A 19,553-nucleotide genomic window follows, 5' to 3' on the forward strand; every position below is an offset into this window, starting at 1 on the left:
GTATCTTCATGTTTAACATATACTATTTCTAAAATAAAGATTTGTTTTAACATTATTGAAAATTGGATTTCCACACAACAACTTAGATTGAATAAAAGTGAAACAAAGTTTTTGTGTTTAAGTTTTCAGAAGGATCCAAAATATATTGCAACCATTTCTACAGGTAGAATGATTTTCCTTTGAAATTACATTCATGAATTTGGGGGGTAGAAATAGATAATTTATCTGTAATCATGTAGACCAGTGGTATTCAACCCAGTCTTCAGTGACCACCTGGCCAGTCGAGTTTTCAGGATATCCACAATGAATATGGATGACAGAGACTTTGAAAACCCGACTGGCCAGGTGGTCCCTAAGGACTGGGTTGAATACCACTGATGTAGACAATATATAATTAAACAGTGTTACTTGATATTAAGGAAATTGAGATCTATAAGGAAATATTTTGAGATTAAACCTTTTAGAATTCTAGTTCAATCTTTTTGATTTTGTCCAGAATAAATTATTGCAGTTTAGGAATGGTTATTTGTTCTAAATCTCTTATTAATCATAAGAACATAAGAAGCGCCATCTCCGGATCAGACCTTCGGTCCATCAAGTCCGGCGATCCGCACACGCGGAGGCCCCGCCAGGTATACACCTGGTTTATTTATAGCCACCATATCTTTATATGCCTTTCTCAAGGAGATATGCATCTAGTTTGCTTTTGAAGCCTGGGACTGTCGATTCCGCAATAATCTCCCCTGGGAGAGTATTCCAGATGTCCACCACTCTCTGTGTGAAGCAGAACTTCCTGACATTAGTCCTGAACTTGTCCCCCCTTAGCTTCATTTCATGTCCTCTTGTCCGTGTCAAATTGGACAATGTAAATAATCTTCTCTGCTCTATTTTGTCGATTCCTTTCAGTATTTTGAAGGTCTCGATCATATCCCCCCGCAGTCTCCTTTTCTCAAGGGAGAACAATCCCAGTGTTTTAAGTCGATCCTCATATACCAGTTTCTCCATACCCTTCACTAGTTTAGTTGCTCGTCTCTGCACCCTCTCCAGCAGTTTTATATCCTTCTTTAGGTAGGGAGACCAATGTTGGACGCAGTATTCCAAGTGAGGTCTGACCATTGCCCTATAAAGCGGCATTATTACTTTCTCCGATCTACTCGAGATTCCTTTCTTTATCATGCCCAACATTCTATTTGCCTTCTTTGCCGCTGCCGCGCATTGTGCCGACAGCTTCAGGGTCCTATCTATCAGTACACCCAGGTCTCTTTCTTGTTCACTTTTTCCCAGAGTTGCACCTGTCATTTTGTACTCGTATTCCTTATTCTTACTGCCTAAATGCATTACCTTGCATTTCTCCACGTTGAACCTCATTTGCCATTTCTCCGCCCATTTTTCTAACCGACACAAATCGCTCTGGAGTTCCTCACTATCCTCCTGCGATCTGATTGCCCGGCAGAGTTTTGTGTCGTCTGCAAACTTGATGATCTCACTGGATGTTCCGTTTTCCAAGTCATTGATATAAATATTAAAAAGGATCGGCCCAAGTACCGAGCCCTGGGGTACACCACTAGTCACTTTCTCCCAGTCAGAGAACTTCCCATTTATGCCCACTCTCTGCTTTCGGTTTTCCAGCCATTTGCCTATCCATCTTTGTATATCTCCCTCTATGCCATGGCTTTGTAGTTTCCTGAGAAGTCTTTCGTGTGGAACTTTGTCGAACGCTTTCTGGAAATCCAAGTATATTATGTCCACCGGCTTTCCACTATCAATTTGCTCGTTCACGGTCTCAAAGAATTGGAGTAAATTCGTCAAACACGATTTCCCTTTCCTGAATCCATGTTGACTGGGTTTCATCAAGTCGTGTGTGTCCAAGTGCTGAACTATGCTATCCTTGATCAGTGATTCAATCATCTTGCCGGGGACAGACGTAAGACTCACAGGTCTATAGTTGCCCGGTTCTCCTCTCGATCCTTTTTTGAAAATTGGTGTGACGTTTGCTTTCTTCCAGTCGTCTGGTATCTGTCCAGTTCTGATTGACAGGTTTGCAAGTTTTTGCAATAACTCTCCGATTTCAACCTTCAATTCCTTCATCCGGTCCAGGGGATTTGTCACTTTTAAGTTTGTCGATCTGGTAGTATATCTGATCCAAGTTCACTTCAACTGTGGTGAGGCTGTCCTCTATTTCTCCTGTAAACAGTTTCTCCGCTTCAGGTATTGTTGAGGTGTCCTCCTTCGTAAAGACGGAGGCAAAGAAGGAATTTAGTTTGTCTGCGATTTGTTTATCTTCCTTGATGTACCTTTTTATTCCCTTGTCGTCCAGGGGTCCCACTGCCTCTTTTGCAGGTTTTTTCCCCTTCACGTATCTAAAAAAGGGCTTGAAGATTTTGGCCTCCCGGGCTATTTTTTCCTCATAGTCCTGTTTTGCATCCCTCACCGCTTTGTGACATTTCTTCTGCTCATCTTTATGTTTGTTCCAGGCTTCGGTTGTCCTCGTGCATTTCCATATTTTGAAAGAGTCCTTCTTTTCTTTTATGGCTTCCTTCACCTGTATGGTAAGCCATGACGGTTCTCCTTTGCCTTTAGTTCTCCGATCTTTAGAAATCCTCAGAATGTAGAGATCTTGTGCTTCTGCAATAGTATTTTTCAATAGGCACCATGCCTGATCTACTGTTTCAAGTTTGTCCACCATCTTCTCGAGTCGTTTTGTTACCATGGCTCTCATGCAATCGTATTTACCCTTTTTAAAGTTTAAGGTGGTGGTTAAGGTTTTGGCATGTTTCCTTTTCCCGATGTCCAGTTTAAAGTTGATTACATTGTGATCACTCGTTCCCAATGGAGCCCTGACTTCTACTTCTGTTATCGGTCCCTTGAGACCATTTAAGACTAAGTCCAAGATGGCGTCGCCTCTTGTCGGCTCTTTTACCATTTGCTCCAGGAAGCAATCCCCTAGCACCTCCAGGAACTTGGCCTCCTTGCCGCAGTTGGAGGCTCCTAGTTTCCAGTCTATTCCTGGGAGATTGAAGTCTCCCAATATAACTACATTGCCTGTCCTGCATACTTGTTTGATTTCCTCCATCATTTCTGAGTCAGTGTCTACCGCCTGTCCTGGGGGACGATAGTAAAGGCCAATTTTTGTATCTGCGCCATTTTGACCAGGAATTTTGATCCAGAGGGACTCCAGCTTCTCTTTCCTGTCTGTTGTAATCATTCCAACAGAATCTATTTCTTCCTTAACATATAGGGCAATACCTCCACCTTTCTGCCCTTCTCGATCCCTTCTATATAGTTTGTATCCCTGTAGTACTGTGTCCCATTTGTTTTCTTCATTCCACCATGTTTCTGTTATGCCAATGATATCCATGTTCTCATGTCTTGCTATCATCTCTAGTTCTCCCATTTTGTTTCCTATACTTCTAGCATTTGTATATATGCATCTAAGTTCCCTTCGTGTTACCTTATTGGACCTTCTACTCTTGGCTGTCCTTACAGTTTTATTTACGGTATCCTTTACTGCTCCTGTGTTATCTTCCATGTTTGCTGTGTGGTCTTCCCCTCCTGTGTCTGAGTTGTCCCTTCCTGCTTGTTCTCCTTTGTTAGCTGTGAGGTCGACCTCTCTTATGTATGAGTAGTAGTCCTTTGTTCCTACGTCGGGGCATCCTGTTGTCCATACCATCGACCGGTGGTCGACTGTCGGCTTTCCCCTGTTCTTCAGTTTAAAGCCTTCTCTATTGCTTTCTTCATGTTGCCTGCCAAAACTCTTGCTCCTTCCTTGTTGAGGTGTAGTCCATCCCTTCTGTAGTACTTGCTTTTTCCCCAGAACGCCGTCCAGTTTCGCACGAAGTCGAAGCCTTCGTCTTCGCACCATCGTCTCATCCAGGCGTTGATTGCTTGCAATTCCCCTTGTCTCTTTCCATCTGCTCTTGGTACAATTACAATTGGTTCAAAATTCAGCTGTAAGATGATATTTAGCATATGGAAATTTGAGTATCTACAACCTTATTATAGTAAACTTCATTGGTTACCTTTAGAAGCTAGATTAAAATTTAAACTATGAGTCACAGTTTTCAAGATCTTGACAGGAAATGTCCCAAATTATTTGATTAAATCTAGTAACTTTATTGTATAATCCTTTTTCTAAATATCAAATGAGAAATCTTTATCAATTACGATTTCCTATGGCCAAGAACTTGAAATCTATCCGGCAATTAACTTTGTTTATTCAATATGAACTTTTTGGAACCAGCTTTTTTGGGGGACTTTGTGGACATTTTTTTAAATCCTTTTTATTTTCATCATCATTGATTTTTACTGAGCTTAATTTTTGCACTATAAGTGTCCAAGAATTTTGTAATTCCTGGACAAGTTAATCCAGTTCTTTATTATTGTTATCCATCCTTGAACTAATTAGGTTAAGGTAGAATAGAAAAACCTGTATAATAACTTTATTTTCTTGATTAGCAAGCTGTCCCAGACGTGCGCTAGCTAAATCTACCAGAAAGCTAATCCTCCTGACATACTCACACACACACACAGAAAATCCTTATATCTTTTCTGAAGTATATTTTATTGAACAAATATACAGTACGTTTAGCAGTTTTTTTTCTCAGAGGTTTGTTCCCCTGGGCTCAGACTTCTTAGTTTCAGAATGTTGCTCTAATAGATGAGTATGAGAAATTGGAAGGCAGGAAAATAATCCAGCAGAATAGGGCGGTTTCAGGGCTAGAGGGCTGAAGCATTCCTACATGTGCTCGGATAGCTGAAGCGGTGAAAAGATAGTCCTTTGTTAAGAGATAGGAAGAGCCACATGTATTGCAGATGGAGGAAGGGCAGTGACTGTGTCTCTAGACAAAGAGTTCCCACAAGGCCAAGGGAAGGGCAGGGTCAGAGGCCAATTGGAGTAGACCTTAGCCCAGGTAGCTCAGGAAGTAAAGGTGAGCCACAAGTGAGACAAAAAATTCAAGCTTAGATGAGAGATAGAGGGGATCTTAAAAGAGAGACCACTGGCATAGAAGCTTGTAGAGGTAAGCAGGAGATCAAGAGTGACTGCAGCATTTGTAAGACTACATTACCCACAATGCCTAGCTTACATATCCTGGCAAGAAGTAGCTACAGCATTAAAGTTCTGTGAAATAACTGAAGTACATAAGACATATCTTGGAGCCCTGTCACAAACCAGGGTAAGCCTGCCAGGGCCTAACAATAACTTATCACACTTTAGTAAATTAATCTCTTTGGTGATTCATTGTAAAGCAATTCAACTGGTATATCTGGTATATAATAATAATACATCTGTATCTTTTAAAAGTGAATATTTTGTAGACTTGTCCACCCAACTAATAGAATGAAGGATAATGTGAAATCTACTACTTATGTGTTCTATGAAATGGAGGAATTACTTTGTAGTTTTAAAGTAGGATGCATTGTTTTTGTGATTTTTATATAATAAAAGTGTCCATAAATAAACCTGGTTTAGTTTTTGTATTACAAATATTTGTACAGCTGGCTACGTAGTAGAGAAATGAATACTAACAGTTAACAAAGCCATGATGTGTTAGTGGTAGTCTATTGTACTAATTCATATCATATAGCTGTCTTCCAATGTATGAAAGCACTGTGTTATTGAAAGCAAATATTTCTTCAGTTATGATGCTGATTTTATTACTGTTTAGATTTGGAATGTGTCAGACGGTGAATTGCTCCATCTGTACTCCCAAGTGGTTGAAAGTGATGGCGATATAGCACATGGCGGCTGGGTAACAGATGTCCATTTTTCCCCTGACAGTAAGATGCTTATTTCAACTGGAGGATATGTTAAGGTAAGCCAGCTTATACTGTTAAGAAATGGACCTGTGCTCTTAAGCCATCTTCGAAGTGAAAGCCCCAGATTTTTAGAGATGGCCAGAAGTCTTGCCCCTAGGGTTCCATTCAGCCTCATAAAGCTACCATCGGCAAGCCCAGCCAAAGGATCTTGTGTGGCCTGTAGCACACTGCAGTGTTATCTATGCAGACAAACAAGACTGGAATTGATCTTTCTTTTTTAATATTTTAGGTTTTATATTTTTCATTATGCTTTGGGGAAGAGATGCAAATAGGATTTATCATATGTCTAGTCTCTTGATCATACTAATTTTAATTATGATTCTAGAGCTAGACTGTATATATTAAGACCAAGTTACTTAGGGCCTCTTCTATCAAACTGCGCTAGCAGTTTGTAGCGTGGTGAGCCACGCTGAATGGCCCGCGCTGCTCCCAACACTCATAGAGTTCCTATGAGCGTCAGGAGCAGTGCGGGCCAATCAGCGCGGCTCTCTGCACTAAAATTTTTTTTACGCAGGGCTATAAATTTATTTTTTATTAAAGAATCTTGGCTGACAGAGTAGTATTGTCCTGTTTTGGTAGAATTATGTCCCCCAGACTATAAAATACTTCATTGCCCCAGGTTAGACAAGAAAGGAGGGGGAATAGTGGTAATTTATAAGGATTTTTAAAAACTTGGTTTTTTGATGATCCCCAGTTTAGAACTTATAGCATTCCAGACTTAGATGCTTCAATTTTAGGTTCACTAGGTTTAATTTTAGTTTATAGACCACCTGAAAGCTGGGAAGCTGTTAAGGTGGATTTCTATGACTTTATTTTACATTATTGTACTTTGGTAATTGGGCTAGAAGATGGGTATTTGCACTTAGAGGATAAGATAAATTCTAAAGTAAGAAAGTTTATAGCTGTTTTTGATTTATTATTTCTGTAGATTGCAAATTACCCATGAGAAAACATTGCTTTGACTTTGTAGCTATGACAAAGCCCGACTCTCCTGTCGCCGCCCGACTCTCCTTTCGCCCACCCCGACTCTCCTCTCCCCCTTGAAGTCCTGTCCCCACCCTGAAAGCCTGATGCCCCCCGACATCCGATTCCCCCCCACGAAGGACCCCCCCGCTAGTTGTTCGGGCCAGGAGGGAGCCCAAACCCTCCTGGCCACGGCGACTCCCTACCCCCACCCCGCACTACATTACGGGCAGGAGGGATCCCAGGCCCTCCTGCCCTCGACGCAAACCCCCCTCCTCCCAACGACCGCCCCCCCCAAGAACCTCCGACCGTCCCCCCAGCCGACCCGCGACCCCCCTGGCCGACCCCCACGACACCCCCACTTCCCTTCCCCGTACCTTTGTGTAGTTGGCCGGACAGACGGGAGCCAAACCCGCCTGTCCGGCAGGCAGCCAACGAAGGAATGAGGCCGGATTGGCCCATCCGTCCCAAAGCTCCGCCTACTGGTGGGGCCTAAGGCGCCTGGGCCAATCAGAATAGGCCCGGGAGCCTTAGGTCCCTCCTGGGGGCGGGGCCTTGGGCACATGGTCGGGTTGGGCCCATGTGCCTCAGGCCTCGCACCCAGGTGGGACCTAAGGCTCCCGGGCCTATTCTGATTGGCCCAGGCGCCTTAGGCCCTACCAGTAGGCGGAGCTTTGGGACGGATGGGCCAATCCGGCCTCATTCCGTCGTTGGCTGCCTGCCGGACAGGCGAGTTTGACTCCCGTCTGTCCGGCCAACTACACAAAGGTACGGGGAAGGGGGGTGGGGGTGTTGTGGGGGTCGGCCAGGGGGGTCGCGGGTCGGTTGGGGGAGCCGTCGGAGGTTCTTGGGGGGGGGGGGGCGCTCGTTGGGGGGAGGGGGGTTTGCGTCGAGGGCAGGAGGGCCTGGGATCCCTCCTGCCCGTAATGTAGTGTGGGGTGGGGGTAGGGGGTCGCCGTGGCCAGGAGGGTTTGGACTCCCTCCTGGCCCGAACAACTAGCGGGGAGTGGGGTCGCCAGTGCCAGGAGGACTTGGGCTCCCTCCTGGCCCGATATTGTCAGGAAGTTGGGGAGCCGGCGGGGCAAGAGGGCTTGGGCTCCCTTTTGCCCCAATCGTGTCAGGGAGTCGGGGGGGCAAGAGGGCTTGAGCTCCCTCTTGCCCCGATCGTGTCGGGGGTGCCGCGGTTGGCTGGGGCAAGAGGGCTTGAGCTCCCTCTTGCCCCGATCGTGTCGGGTGTCGGGACTGCCAAGAGGAAGCAGCAGGACACCGGTAGGAGTTTCTACATGATGGGGGGGTCGGGAGGCTGTGGGGGTGCAAGCGGTCCTTCAGGGTGCGGGTGCGGGTGGGAGTGCGTGTGAGCGGTCCTTCGGGGTGGGGGTGCGGGTGCGTGCGAGCGGTCCTTCGGGGTGGGGATGCGAGCGGTCCTGCGGGGGGGTGAATTGGACATGGGGGGGGGAACTATGTAAAAAAAATTTTGTACAACGCGCTCACGCGTATAACGCGGGTATGTGCGGTATGTAAAAACCACATATAACGCGCGCGTTATATGTGAGAAAATATGGTAATGTACTTTATAGAATCAGCACTTAGGAAATACTGCTGATATCATTTGATGGAATTTATAATATTGATTGACTTTTGGGAAGAAGGATCTAGAATAGGGGTGGGCATCCTTTTGGTCTTTGAGGGCCACAACCTAGTTTAATTTTTAAGGATTTCCCCAATGAATATGCAGTCAAGGGAGGTCTGCTGTCTACCCGGAGCCAGAATATGAGATGTGACCACCTGTCTGGATAAACTTCTCAGGCCCCACGACCACTTCCCCATGATGCTCATTCACGTCGGGACGAACGACACTGCCAAGAACTCCCTGGAGGACATAGCTAGAGACTTCGGAGCTCTGGGAAAGAGGCTAAAGCGGACAGGAGCACAGGTAGTATTCTCTTCAATTCTTCCAGTTAGGGGCAGAGGAAGGGACAGGGATGAACGTATCCTGAGGACGAATGAGTGGCTACAACGATGGTGCCAGGAAATGAACTTCGGATTCCTGAATCACGGAGAGGCACTACAGGGACTACAGGGACCAGACGGACTCCACCTGACCAACAGAGGTAAGAATGTATTCGGACACAGGCTAGCCCGCCTACTTCGAAGGGCTTTAAACTAGGTAAGTCGGGGGTGGGTACCCACTTTTACACCGGAGCAGTAAGTAACAATCCTGATGGGGTGAACCAAATCTCCGCTTCTAAGTCCGAGGTAAGTACCCTTATTGCAAAACAATCACTAGGTGACACTTTAATTCAAATGGATGGCTCACTACAGGAGCCTAGCAGACAGAAAGAGTGGAGAGCTATGTATGTTAACGCACACAGCTTAGGGAATAAATTTCTAGAACTAGAAACAGAAATAGTTAATGCAGACCTAGACGTAGTAGCAATATCCGAAACATGGTTCACAGACTCTCATGGGTGGGATATAACTATGCCAGGATACAACCTGCTTCGAAAAGACAGAGAGGGTAAGTCAGGAGGAGGGGTTGCACTTTACATCAAAGAGAACATCAAGACAACAAGGATCACGGATGTCAAGTATACTGGGGAATCCATCTGGGTGAACTTGGCCAGAGGCAGAGAAAAATGCCTGTACCTTGGTGTGGTATACAGACCCCCAAGACAATCGGAGGACAAGGATGCAGAATTAATCGAAGACATTGAGAATATCACCTTACGGGGGGACGTCGTTCTGATGGGAGACTTTAACATGCCTGATGTAGACTGGAACACACTCTCAACGAAAAATTGTGATAGCAGGAGGATATTAACATCCATGAAGGGAGCACGGCTCAAACAAATGGTACTAGAGCCCACTAGAGCCCAGGCCATCCTGGACCTGGTACTTACGAACGGGGAAAGCGTCTCGGAGGTCTCGGTGGGAGAAACGCTAGCCACCAGTGACCATAACATGGTATGGTTTAACCTTAAGAAAGGCTTCACCAGGTCACAAACAAAAACAAGGGTACTCAATTTCCGAGGCACCGACTTCACACGCATGGGTGATTTCGTCCATCAGACGTTGCAGGTTCAAGAAGTAACTGATAATGTGGAAGCTATGTGGTCAACCTTGAAGTTGACCCTTCATGAGGCAACTGAACGCTACATAAAATCGGTAACCAAACAGCAAAGAAAAAAGAAACCCCAATGGTTCACTAAAGAGGTCTCTTACCTCGTCAAAGAAAAGAAAAAAGCATTTCTCTCATACAAACGCACGGGGAAAAAAGAAGCAAACATTGAATATAGGACAAGGTCTGCAGCGGTCAAAACAGCAGTCAGAGAGGCCAAACTTCGAATGGAAGAAACTCTAGCGAAGAACATTAAAAAAGGGGACAAATCCTTCTTCAGGTACATTAGCGACAGGAAAAAGAACACAAACGGGATAGTACGCCTTAGAACGCCAGAAGGAAACTATGTGGATACAGATTCTGATAAGGCCAAACTACTGAATGATTACTTCTGTTCAGTCTTCACCTGCGAGGCATCAGGGCAAGGGCCACGTCTGGAAGCAAAGCAAAGCATGGAAGACCCATTTCAGAATTTTGAGTTCACACCAACTGATGTTTACAGAGAACTGTCAAGACTTAAGGTGAACAAAGCTATGGGACTGGATAATTTGCACCCAAGAGTGCTCAGAGAGCTATGCGATGTTCTGGCGAAACCGTTAGCCACGCTCTTCAATCTCTCCCTAGGTACGGGAAGAGTCCCCCTAGACTGGAAAACAGCCAACGTTGTTCCTCTGCACAAAAAGGGCTGCAAAGCAGAGGCTGCGAATTACAGGCCAGTGAGTCTCACATCAATAGTGTGTAAACTCATGGAAACCCTGCTTAAAGGTAAATTAGACACAATATTGGATGAGGGAAATCTGAGGGATCCCTGTCAACATGGATTCACTAGGGGCAGGTCATGCCAATCCAATCTTATCAGCTTCTTTAACTGGGTGACAGGAAAGCTAGACTCGGGAGAGTCTCTAGACATAGTGTACTTGGATTTCAGTAAAGCTTTTGACAGTGTACCGCACCGCAGATTATTAAACAAGATGAAATCGATGGGGTTGGGTGAGAAACTAACTGCATGGGTCACTGATTGGCTGAGTGGAAGACTTCAGAGAGTGGTGGTCAACGGCACCCTCTCTGAGACATCGGAGGTGACTAGCGGAGTGCCGCAGGGATCAGTCCTGTGACCATCCCTTTTCAACATATTCATAGGGGACTTGACCCGGGGGCTTCAGGGTAAAGTAACACTGTTCGCTGACGACGCCAAACTGTGTAATATAGTAAGTGAAAGCAATCTCGTGGATAGTATGACGCAAGATCTGATCACGTTAGAAATCTGGTCCTCGACATGGCAGCTGGGTTTCAACGCTAAGAAGTGTAAGGTCATGCATCTTGGCAGTAGAAATCCATGCAGAACATACACCTTGAATGGAGAAGCACTAGCTAGGACTTCAGAAGAACGGGACTTGGGAGTTATCATCAGTGCAGACATGAAGGCTGCCAAACAAGTAGAGAAGGCCTCATCCAAGGCAAGGCAAATGATGGGATGTATCAAGAGAAGCTTCGTCAGCCGCAAACCTGAAGTCATCATGCCACTTTACAGATCATTGGTGAGACCTCATCTGGAATACTGTGTGCAATTCTGGAGGCCGCATTACCGTAAAGATGTGCTTCGAGCCGAGTCGGTCCAGCGTATGGCCACTAGAATGGTCTCCGGACTCAAGGGTCTCTCATACGAAGAAAGACTGGGCAAATTGCAGCTCTATACTCTAGAGGAGCGCAGGGAAAGGGGTGACATGATTGAGACATTTAAATACGTCACAGGTCGTGTCGAGATGGAAAACGACATATTCTTTCCCATGGGACCCTCGGTCACAAGGGGGCACCCGCTTAAACTCAGAGGAGGGAAATTTAGTGGTGACGCCAGGAAGTACTTCTTCACGGAAAGGGTGGTGGATCATTGGAACAAACTTCCGATGCAGGTGGTCAAGGCCACCAACGTGCTCGACTTTAAGAATAGATGGGATATCCACGTGGGATCCCTACGAGGGTCGAGCTAAGGAACTAAGTCATCAGCACTCAGACTTAATGGGGTGGGTCAGTAGAGTGGGCAGACTTGATGGGCTGTGGCCCTTTTCTGCCGTCACCTTTCTATGTTTCTATGTTTCTATGTTTCTACATGCAAATAGATTTCATATTTGTTGAGGAAATTCAGAAAATCCAACTGGTTTGTTGCCCTCAAGGACCAAGGTTGACCACCCGGATCTAGAGTATAGGGTACATTGTGCATACCTAAACTGTATGTTATAATTTTTGCATTTAAATTGTGCGCATAGATTGTGATGACTTTATTTATTTTTACAGTGGTGGAAAGTAGATACTGGAGAATCCTTACAGACATTCTACACACATGGAACGAATCTGAAGTCAATATATGTGTCTCCTACCTTTAGAGTCTATGTGACTATTGATAACCTTGGAATTCTCTATGTGTTAGAAATGTTAGTGTGAATCCATGAAACAAAATGGAATGTTCTCATATCAGTGTCAGATTTGATGGTATTAATTTTGGGGCAGAGCATCGATCTGAGGAGGGGGAAGTACTGAAAATATTTTTACTAAACTTTCCTAACTTAAGGATCCTTTTACGAAGGTGCGCTAGGGCCTTAACGCGTGGAATAGCGTGCGCTAAATTACCGCGTGCGGTAGATTTTCGGCTAGCGCACCCTAATTCGGTGCATGCGTTAAAACCGCTAACACGCCTTTGTAAAAGGAGCCCTTAGTATTCAACATGTGATTCTTTTTATACTTCTTGTATAAATATTCTGTGACTCTATTTCCTTGTCAATGTAAAGATAAATTAGTATAGTTGCAGTTTGTCAAATCATTGTAAATCAAAAACTATATTTTTGCTATTTTCATATTAAGAAAATATTGCTCCTTGAGCTTCCAGTTTACATTTTTATCAACAGGTTAAATGTGTTAATTAAGCCCCAGTATTGTCTATGTGCTGTATTGTTTGGGCACCGTCTATGGACCCTCAGTATTCTGAATATAATGTCATGTTACCTCATGTTGCCCATATTAGATTGGTAATAGAAGTGATGAACGTAATGACATGAATCAGGTGGCCAAAGAAAATGACACAGGTCAAACATCTGTCGTCTATTGGTATCTATTGTTTGTTAAACATCGCCGGAGTTCCACTGGTACCTCTTGTTTTGGTACTACAAATCAACTTGATTCCTTCTGATTTTTTTTTTTTTTTTTGTAAGTAAACAGGTCTGGAAGGCTCCAACTCTTTCTGTATTCATGAAACTAGGGTTGCTTTTAACTTCACTGTGAATATTAGGTACAAAGCAGTACAGACATAGGCAAGAGTGAAAAGAATAATTCATGTGTTCATAATGGTTCTTGTCCAACACAGAACTATGGTAAGATTTTTGGGTAGATTTGTCCTTGTGGAACATTAGGGTCCCTTTTACAAAGCCGCGGTAGGGATTCTCCGGTGGCAAAATGCACCAAAGCCTATTCAATTCCTGCGGGAGAATCACTACCATGGTTTTGTAAAAAGGGCCCTTAGAGGGAAATTCTGTCAAGGCTGCCTAAAGGTCATGTCTGCAGGCACCTAACTTCTCCCCCCTCCCCCCACTTTACAAAACTGTAGCTCAGTTTTTAGCATCTCTGACACTCATAGGAATTCTTTGAGCATCGGAGCTGTTACCACCATGGCTGGCACTAAAATCCACATTATGGTTTTGTAAAAAAGGGGTCAATTGTTTAAATCAGCTTTAAGTGGTGCAGTAATTGATCACATCATTAAAAGCTGATTAAAAAACAATTTAAAAAAATCTTAACAGCTAATACCCGAGCACCCAGCAGCAGTTAGTGATGCAGCACACTTAAGTTGGCCTTAGGCGTCACTAAGCGCCACTAGGTACAATTCTAAGACAAACCTAGGCACTGGAAATGTAGGCCTTTCAAACCCTGGCCTACATTAATAGCACCTAAGTTTGTCATCAGGCACCAGTAGCTGTGATTCTCTATGTGGCGCCTGAGAATGATTGACACGTGGCAGACTCCATTTTTCTAGGTGCCTACCATTAGAGAATTACACGGGGACAAATTTGTCTCCGCCCTACAGGACTTAATTTCCCCTGCCCATCCCCGTGAATTTTGTCGCTCCCATTTGTCGGCCCCATTTGTATAAGCTCTGCCTTAACCATACAAGCCTCGAACATTTATGGTTTTAAAGTGTTTGAGGGTTCTTCAGACGAGAATGGAGCTTGCAGGAATGGCAGGGACAGGAAAAGAACTCGCGGGGACGGGGAAAAATTTGTCCCCTATCATTCTCTACCTACCATATCAGGTACCACTTATAAAATCAGCCCCTTTATGTCTACTTATGAAGTAGCTTTGCTCCAAGAGGAAAATGCTATATAGAATATATACTCAATAGCCTGGTGAAAATTCTGTAATACTGCATTGGTTTTGCTGGGTATTTTTCATTGATCTTTCTAAAATACTTAAAAAAAAAATTCATTTGCATTATTGTCTCAGTTTTCAATGTTTTGTGCATTTCTGTGATACTTGCAATGGATACTGAGGGCTTTAAATGTTATTATACCTTATGTTTATTTATTTAAAAGTTTGATGCATTGCCACCGATTTACAAAATATAATAAATACAATGAAAAGAAATGGGAAAAAAATTCCAATTAAAATAGACCTGGACACATTCACTCCAAGAGATAATAGAATCATACTAAAAAAAAAAAAAAAAAATGACCCCCCCCCCCCCCCACACACACAACCACTCCCTGTAACAGCATTCTAATAGGCATGCTTTACCAAGCATTTTTCCTTTCAGAAGCTGCATCTTCAAAACTATAAAGTGTAGCCCCTACAAATGCCGAAAAAACGATTATCTAGCTGAAGTGATATGAAACGGGTGATAGTTATTGATTTCATTTATTACAGATTACAAATTTATATAACAAATTCAGGAATATCCAATTACAAACCAAGAACATAATCATTCAAAAGGAAATAAAATCATTCAATGATCTAGTCCACATTATCTGGCCGACAGTGCGCACTCTTAAGCAGAAAACATTTATATAAGTAGATACAGCTAAGTAGGCAAAGTCTGGCTTTACATCTATGTATTTCTTCATTACTCCTTCCCAATTGGAAATTAAACCAAGAAGGTTTAATTGAAACCGGTTTATCCTTCAGAAAACCTTCTAGCTGGACTGGGTCTAGGAAGACATATTTATCACTTAAATATGAAATAAGGCAATTTTAAGAAGAAGGTTGCGCCCACCGCTAGGGCTCTAGGCCTAAGCGCCAGGAACTGCTTCCTCTTCACTTGGGTCTGTCTGGAAACATCTGGACAGATAAGAATTTGTTGACCCCAAAACAGAGCCTGTTTCTTAGTAAAGTGATTGATTTCTTAATGGTCAATTTTATAGAGGCACTGTTTGTACCTATAAGCCAGGGGTAGGGAACTCCGGTCCTCGAGAGCCGTACTCCAGTCGGGTTTTCAGGATCTATTTGCATGCACTGCTTTCAATGCATAGTCATTAGGGAAATCCTGAAAACCCGACTGGAGTACGGCTCTCGAGGACCGGAGTTCCCTACCCCTGCTATAAGCCTTTTTATAAATTTACCCCACCTAAAAGAAATTACAGGCATTTCCACCTGCTTTCAACTCCCTTGATTACATTCCTTCAGCTGAAGATGTTGCTTTTTTCTGTTAAATTAGATATAATTTATTTATTCTTTTCTATACCATTCTCCCAAGGGAGCTCAGAATAATTTACATGAATTTATTCATTTTCCCTGTCTGTCCTGGTGGGCTCACAATCTATCTAATGTACCTGGGGCAATGGGGGGGATTAAGTGACTTGCCCAGGGTCACAGGGAGCAGCGTGGATTTGAACCCACAACCTCAGGGTGCTGAGGCTGTAGCTTTAACCACTTTGCCACACTCAAATGCAGATGATCACTTGAATACATGTTTATTATATAATATACATGCATATTTTGCAACTTTCTCCAGCCTCTGCCCTGGGAACACTTACGCATGTGGGACTAATCTTTTAACTGGATGCCTATGCCAAGTTGAGAAATGATCCCTGTTTCATAAGGGCATTTATATACCAGGCACTCAGAATGCACAAATGCTCTAAAAACAGTTTAAATTTGAGCATATACACAATCTTGCGTTCAAATTGCACTTTTAATTAAAAGTAGGTGCAGTCTCTCTCTGAAAACAAGCAAGATAATAAATCCTTCTAGCATAAGTGACAACCCTTGTCCAGATATGCATGGGCTCTGTTTCTCCAGCTTGGTAAGAACTTAAAACTTTTGATTGCTTCACCATATGTTTACACTACTACTCACCTGCTTCTGTCATGCGGAATTACCTCAATCTACTTATTCAGCTGAGTAGAATACAACTCCTTGGGAGGTGGGCAGTCATGTGAGGACATGTCCATGTAGAACAACTGCTACAGGTAAGTAACTTGGTTTTCTCTAAGGACAAGCTGGGACTCCTTAACAAAAAAAGACAAAAGCAAAACAAGGACTGCAACAAGCACACCAAAATATTTTTTGGTGGCAACTAATCAGTTTGTAAATGTATATATATCCATAATAATAAAAGGCTAAGCGCACATGCACTTTTCAAAGATCGTGATTCCTGGTGGCGTGAGGTGTGCTTCTGTGTCACACCTCACGGTGCCTGCGCTAGCTGGAGGCGCGTGTTCCAGATACTCCTCCCTCCCGCTGCTCTTCAAAGCGGCCTGCTGAGGTTCGCCAACTGCTGTAGCAAACCTCGCAGGCCGCTCTCCACCTTCCCGATGCAAAAAAAAAAAGCAAATCCAGGTAGGACGGAGGCTGCAATCGGCAGTGACTGCTGCTACTCCTCCAGCCGCCTAGCTCCTCTCCGCCAGCCCCGGCCGGCAGCCCCTCCACCCCGTCCTGATCACGAGGGAGACCGTGCAAGGGGAAAGGGAGGAAGCGTCTCTAGCACCCGTTAATGTAACGGACTTAAACAGCTAGTATATATATATTCTAAAGGTAGCTTGGAACAAAAGAAAATGTGCCTAGGAGAGGGGAGTTGGATTTTAATTCCCAAAGCATCTTACTGTTACTGCCACAGATCATCCATTGTTGCTGACATCAAGAAACATTTCCAACATTTAATAGACACTTGGGCTTCTTTTACAAAGGTGCGTTAGGGCCTTAATGCGTGGAATAGCGCACGCTAGAATGCCACGTGTGCTAGCTGCTGCCTCCTCTTGAGCAGGCGGTAGTTTTGTAAAAAGAGCCCTTATATTCCTTCACAGTTTAGGTTCTCTTCTACACCCTTGTCTGAAATTCCGATTACCTTCTCAGGTGATGTAAAAACATGGGCAACGGAATCTTTGGGAAGGTTGTACCAAAACCAGATCAAAATGGAAGGCTTTATTTATGATTTATAAACATTTGTACAGAATATTGTCCCTTTTTATACTTTAATAAAAAAAGATTTAAATATAAAATCATAAGTGTTTGAGACTTGTTTAAATGAGGACAGAGTCCGTGGGGGAGACAGAGCCTGCAGTGATGGGCACAAACTCCATTCTCCATAGCTCTGATAGTGTAAGCTGCCATGAACATGCTTGTGGAATAAAGAAGAACATGCAGTCTGCTGGCCAATTAGTGTGTGTGTTTTTTAATAGCAGCCTCTATTTTGGTTAAAAGAAACAAAAAATTGGGTGGATTTTCTAAGGCAGAGGTTGTGCATTTATCCTTGTGTAATTTTCTGAGCATCTAGTTGATTGAATGAAACAATTGTATAAATTCAAATGTCTTAAAAAATACCCCCATGTTGGTAATCCCTGCCAAAAAGATGTGTTGTATTATCATGTGAACTGATTTTTTATGAAGTGATGACTGAAAAATTACATGACTTTCGTATACAAATGACTTAATGGATACTTGAATACTTGATCAAAATAAACTGATGATTTTTTAACTGCTTTTTGTGCTGCTTTCTGTTCAAAATTCTATCATTTCATTGTCATTTGTTATGGTTACTGCCATGTATAAGTGCCAGGGTGTTATATGGGAGACCACATTAGGAAAGTCTTAAAGTTAATGAGGTGGGCAGGAGAGGTCTCTATCTGCTCCCACCCATCCTGCTGGGCTTCATGAACTTTGCAGCAGTCTTATAAGAAGATTGTCTCCTTGTATGGATTGTGTCCTTATATGTAATACTACTAGGCTGTCATTAGGAATCATGGTGTGCAGCAGGGCAAGAGGAAGACCACTCCTACTTGGCCCATGGTACCACCAGTGATCACCTCTGAGTAAGACTCAGGGGTAGTAGGGTGACTGGTGAAAATGTGTGGAGGGTTCAGACAGGATCATTGGGCTGGCCTTTGGCTCAGGGAAGGGTGTTTTGAATTCTGCTTTTGGTTGCGGGCTTAGGGGATCGGGGAGTGAATATTATACTTAATGGGGGCTGTGGTGGTGGGAAACTTGAACTGGGCAAATGTTGAGGATGGGAAATGGAGGCGGACAAGTCTAAGAATAGTAGGGAGGAGTGTCTACTAAAACAGAGGAAGGATCCCTGAGTAGTTGGAAAATAAAGGTTGACGACTCCAGGTTTACAGCATTAGCTGCAATTCATCTGGACAATTTAAGGAGAAACTACAGGACTAGTAGTCTCCAAATGATGGAAAATCCTAGATGATTAAAGCTGAACTGTAGTACTAACCCTCATCTCTCCACTAAAGTACCCATGGAACCCCAGCTCCTAGTATTCCTCTGCCTGGGGCTTTGTGACTAGTGGGACCACTTTGGCAGGAGGTAAAGAAGCATATGTAACAGAAGAAGATAAATTTTTGATTCTTTGAGGACATGCAAAAGAGCAAGCCCTTACTGCATGAGTGACATTGATTTGGGCCTAGATGGGAAGCTAATCCATCTTAGTAACAACTAAAAACTTTTGATTTGTCTCATCATGCACATCCATAGGGGATGTGTGGCCTAGAGTTAGAGCTACAGCCTCAGCACCCTGAGGTTGTGGGTTCTAACTCCGCACTGCTCCTTGTGACCCTGGGCAAGTCACTTAATCCCCCACTGCCCCAGGTACTTAGAGTGTGAGCCTGCCGGGAAAGGGGAAAATGCTTTGAGTACCTGAATGTGATCTGCCTAAAAACCTACTGATAGTGCAGAATAAAAGTGTTACAAATAAGTAAATGTGCACCATTTCCCATCTGCTGCTGTTGCATAGGACATCAGTCTTCCTTTTTTCACAAATCCAATCTATCGCATGTTACTGGGGTATGTGTTGAGATGTTTCTCTTTCTTTTTTTCTTTTAAGTTATTTTATGTGAGTTTTTTGTCTTGTCCTGTTACAGTCATGTGGTGCCAATTCATGGTAATGTTTGTTGGGTTTTTTACCTGTATATAAGTTTCTTTATTTTTCATGCTCAGAACACAAGTAGTGCTTAATGGAAGACCTCAGGCTTCTGGAAGGAGCCTTTTCTAAATTTAGTTATTTGATTTTGTTTCAGCTATTTCCAGATGGTATGTCCTATAATTGTCCCTTTGTCCTGTTGAATTATGGAGTTCCATTTCTCCTCCAATAAATTCAATTCTCTGACGTCAAACAGTGGTCTTGATGGTTATGAAAGCAGTGTGAATGAAATGTTGGCACCAGTAAGTCCTG

At 43.6% G+C, this 19,553-nt stretch overlaps 1 protein-coding gene across 8 annotated transcripts in view; it reads left to right on the forward strand.

The window, feature by feature from the left end:
• Positions 1-14,634, forward strand: part of APAF1 (apoptotic peptidase activating factor 1) — a 134,378-nt gene extending 119,744 nt beyond the window's left edge. For all 8 annotated transcript variants that reach the window (XM_033951402.1, XM_033951395.1, XM_033951398.1 and 5 more), the window contains 2 exons: positions 5,667-5,813; positions 12,191-14,634. In XM_033951402.1, the coding sequence (XP_033807293.1) occupies positions 5,667-5,813; positions 12,191-12,337 (294 nt within the window). In that variant the 3' untranslated portion in view covers positions 12,338-14,634. The remainder of the gene's footprint in view (positions 1-5,666; positions 5,814-12,190) is intronic.
• The last annotated feature ends 4,919 nt before the right edge of the window (positions 14,635-19,553 follow it).

The sequence above is a fragment of the Geotrypetes seraphini genome, chromosome 7 (assembly GCF_902459505.1).
Source record: "Geotrypetes seraphini chromosome 7, aGeoSer1.1, whole genome shotgun sequence".
Taxonomy (NCBI): domain Eukaryota; kingdom Metazoa; phylum Chordata; class Amphibia; order Gymnophiona; family Dermophiidae; genus Geotrypetes; species Geotrypetes seraphini.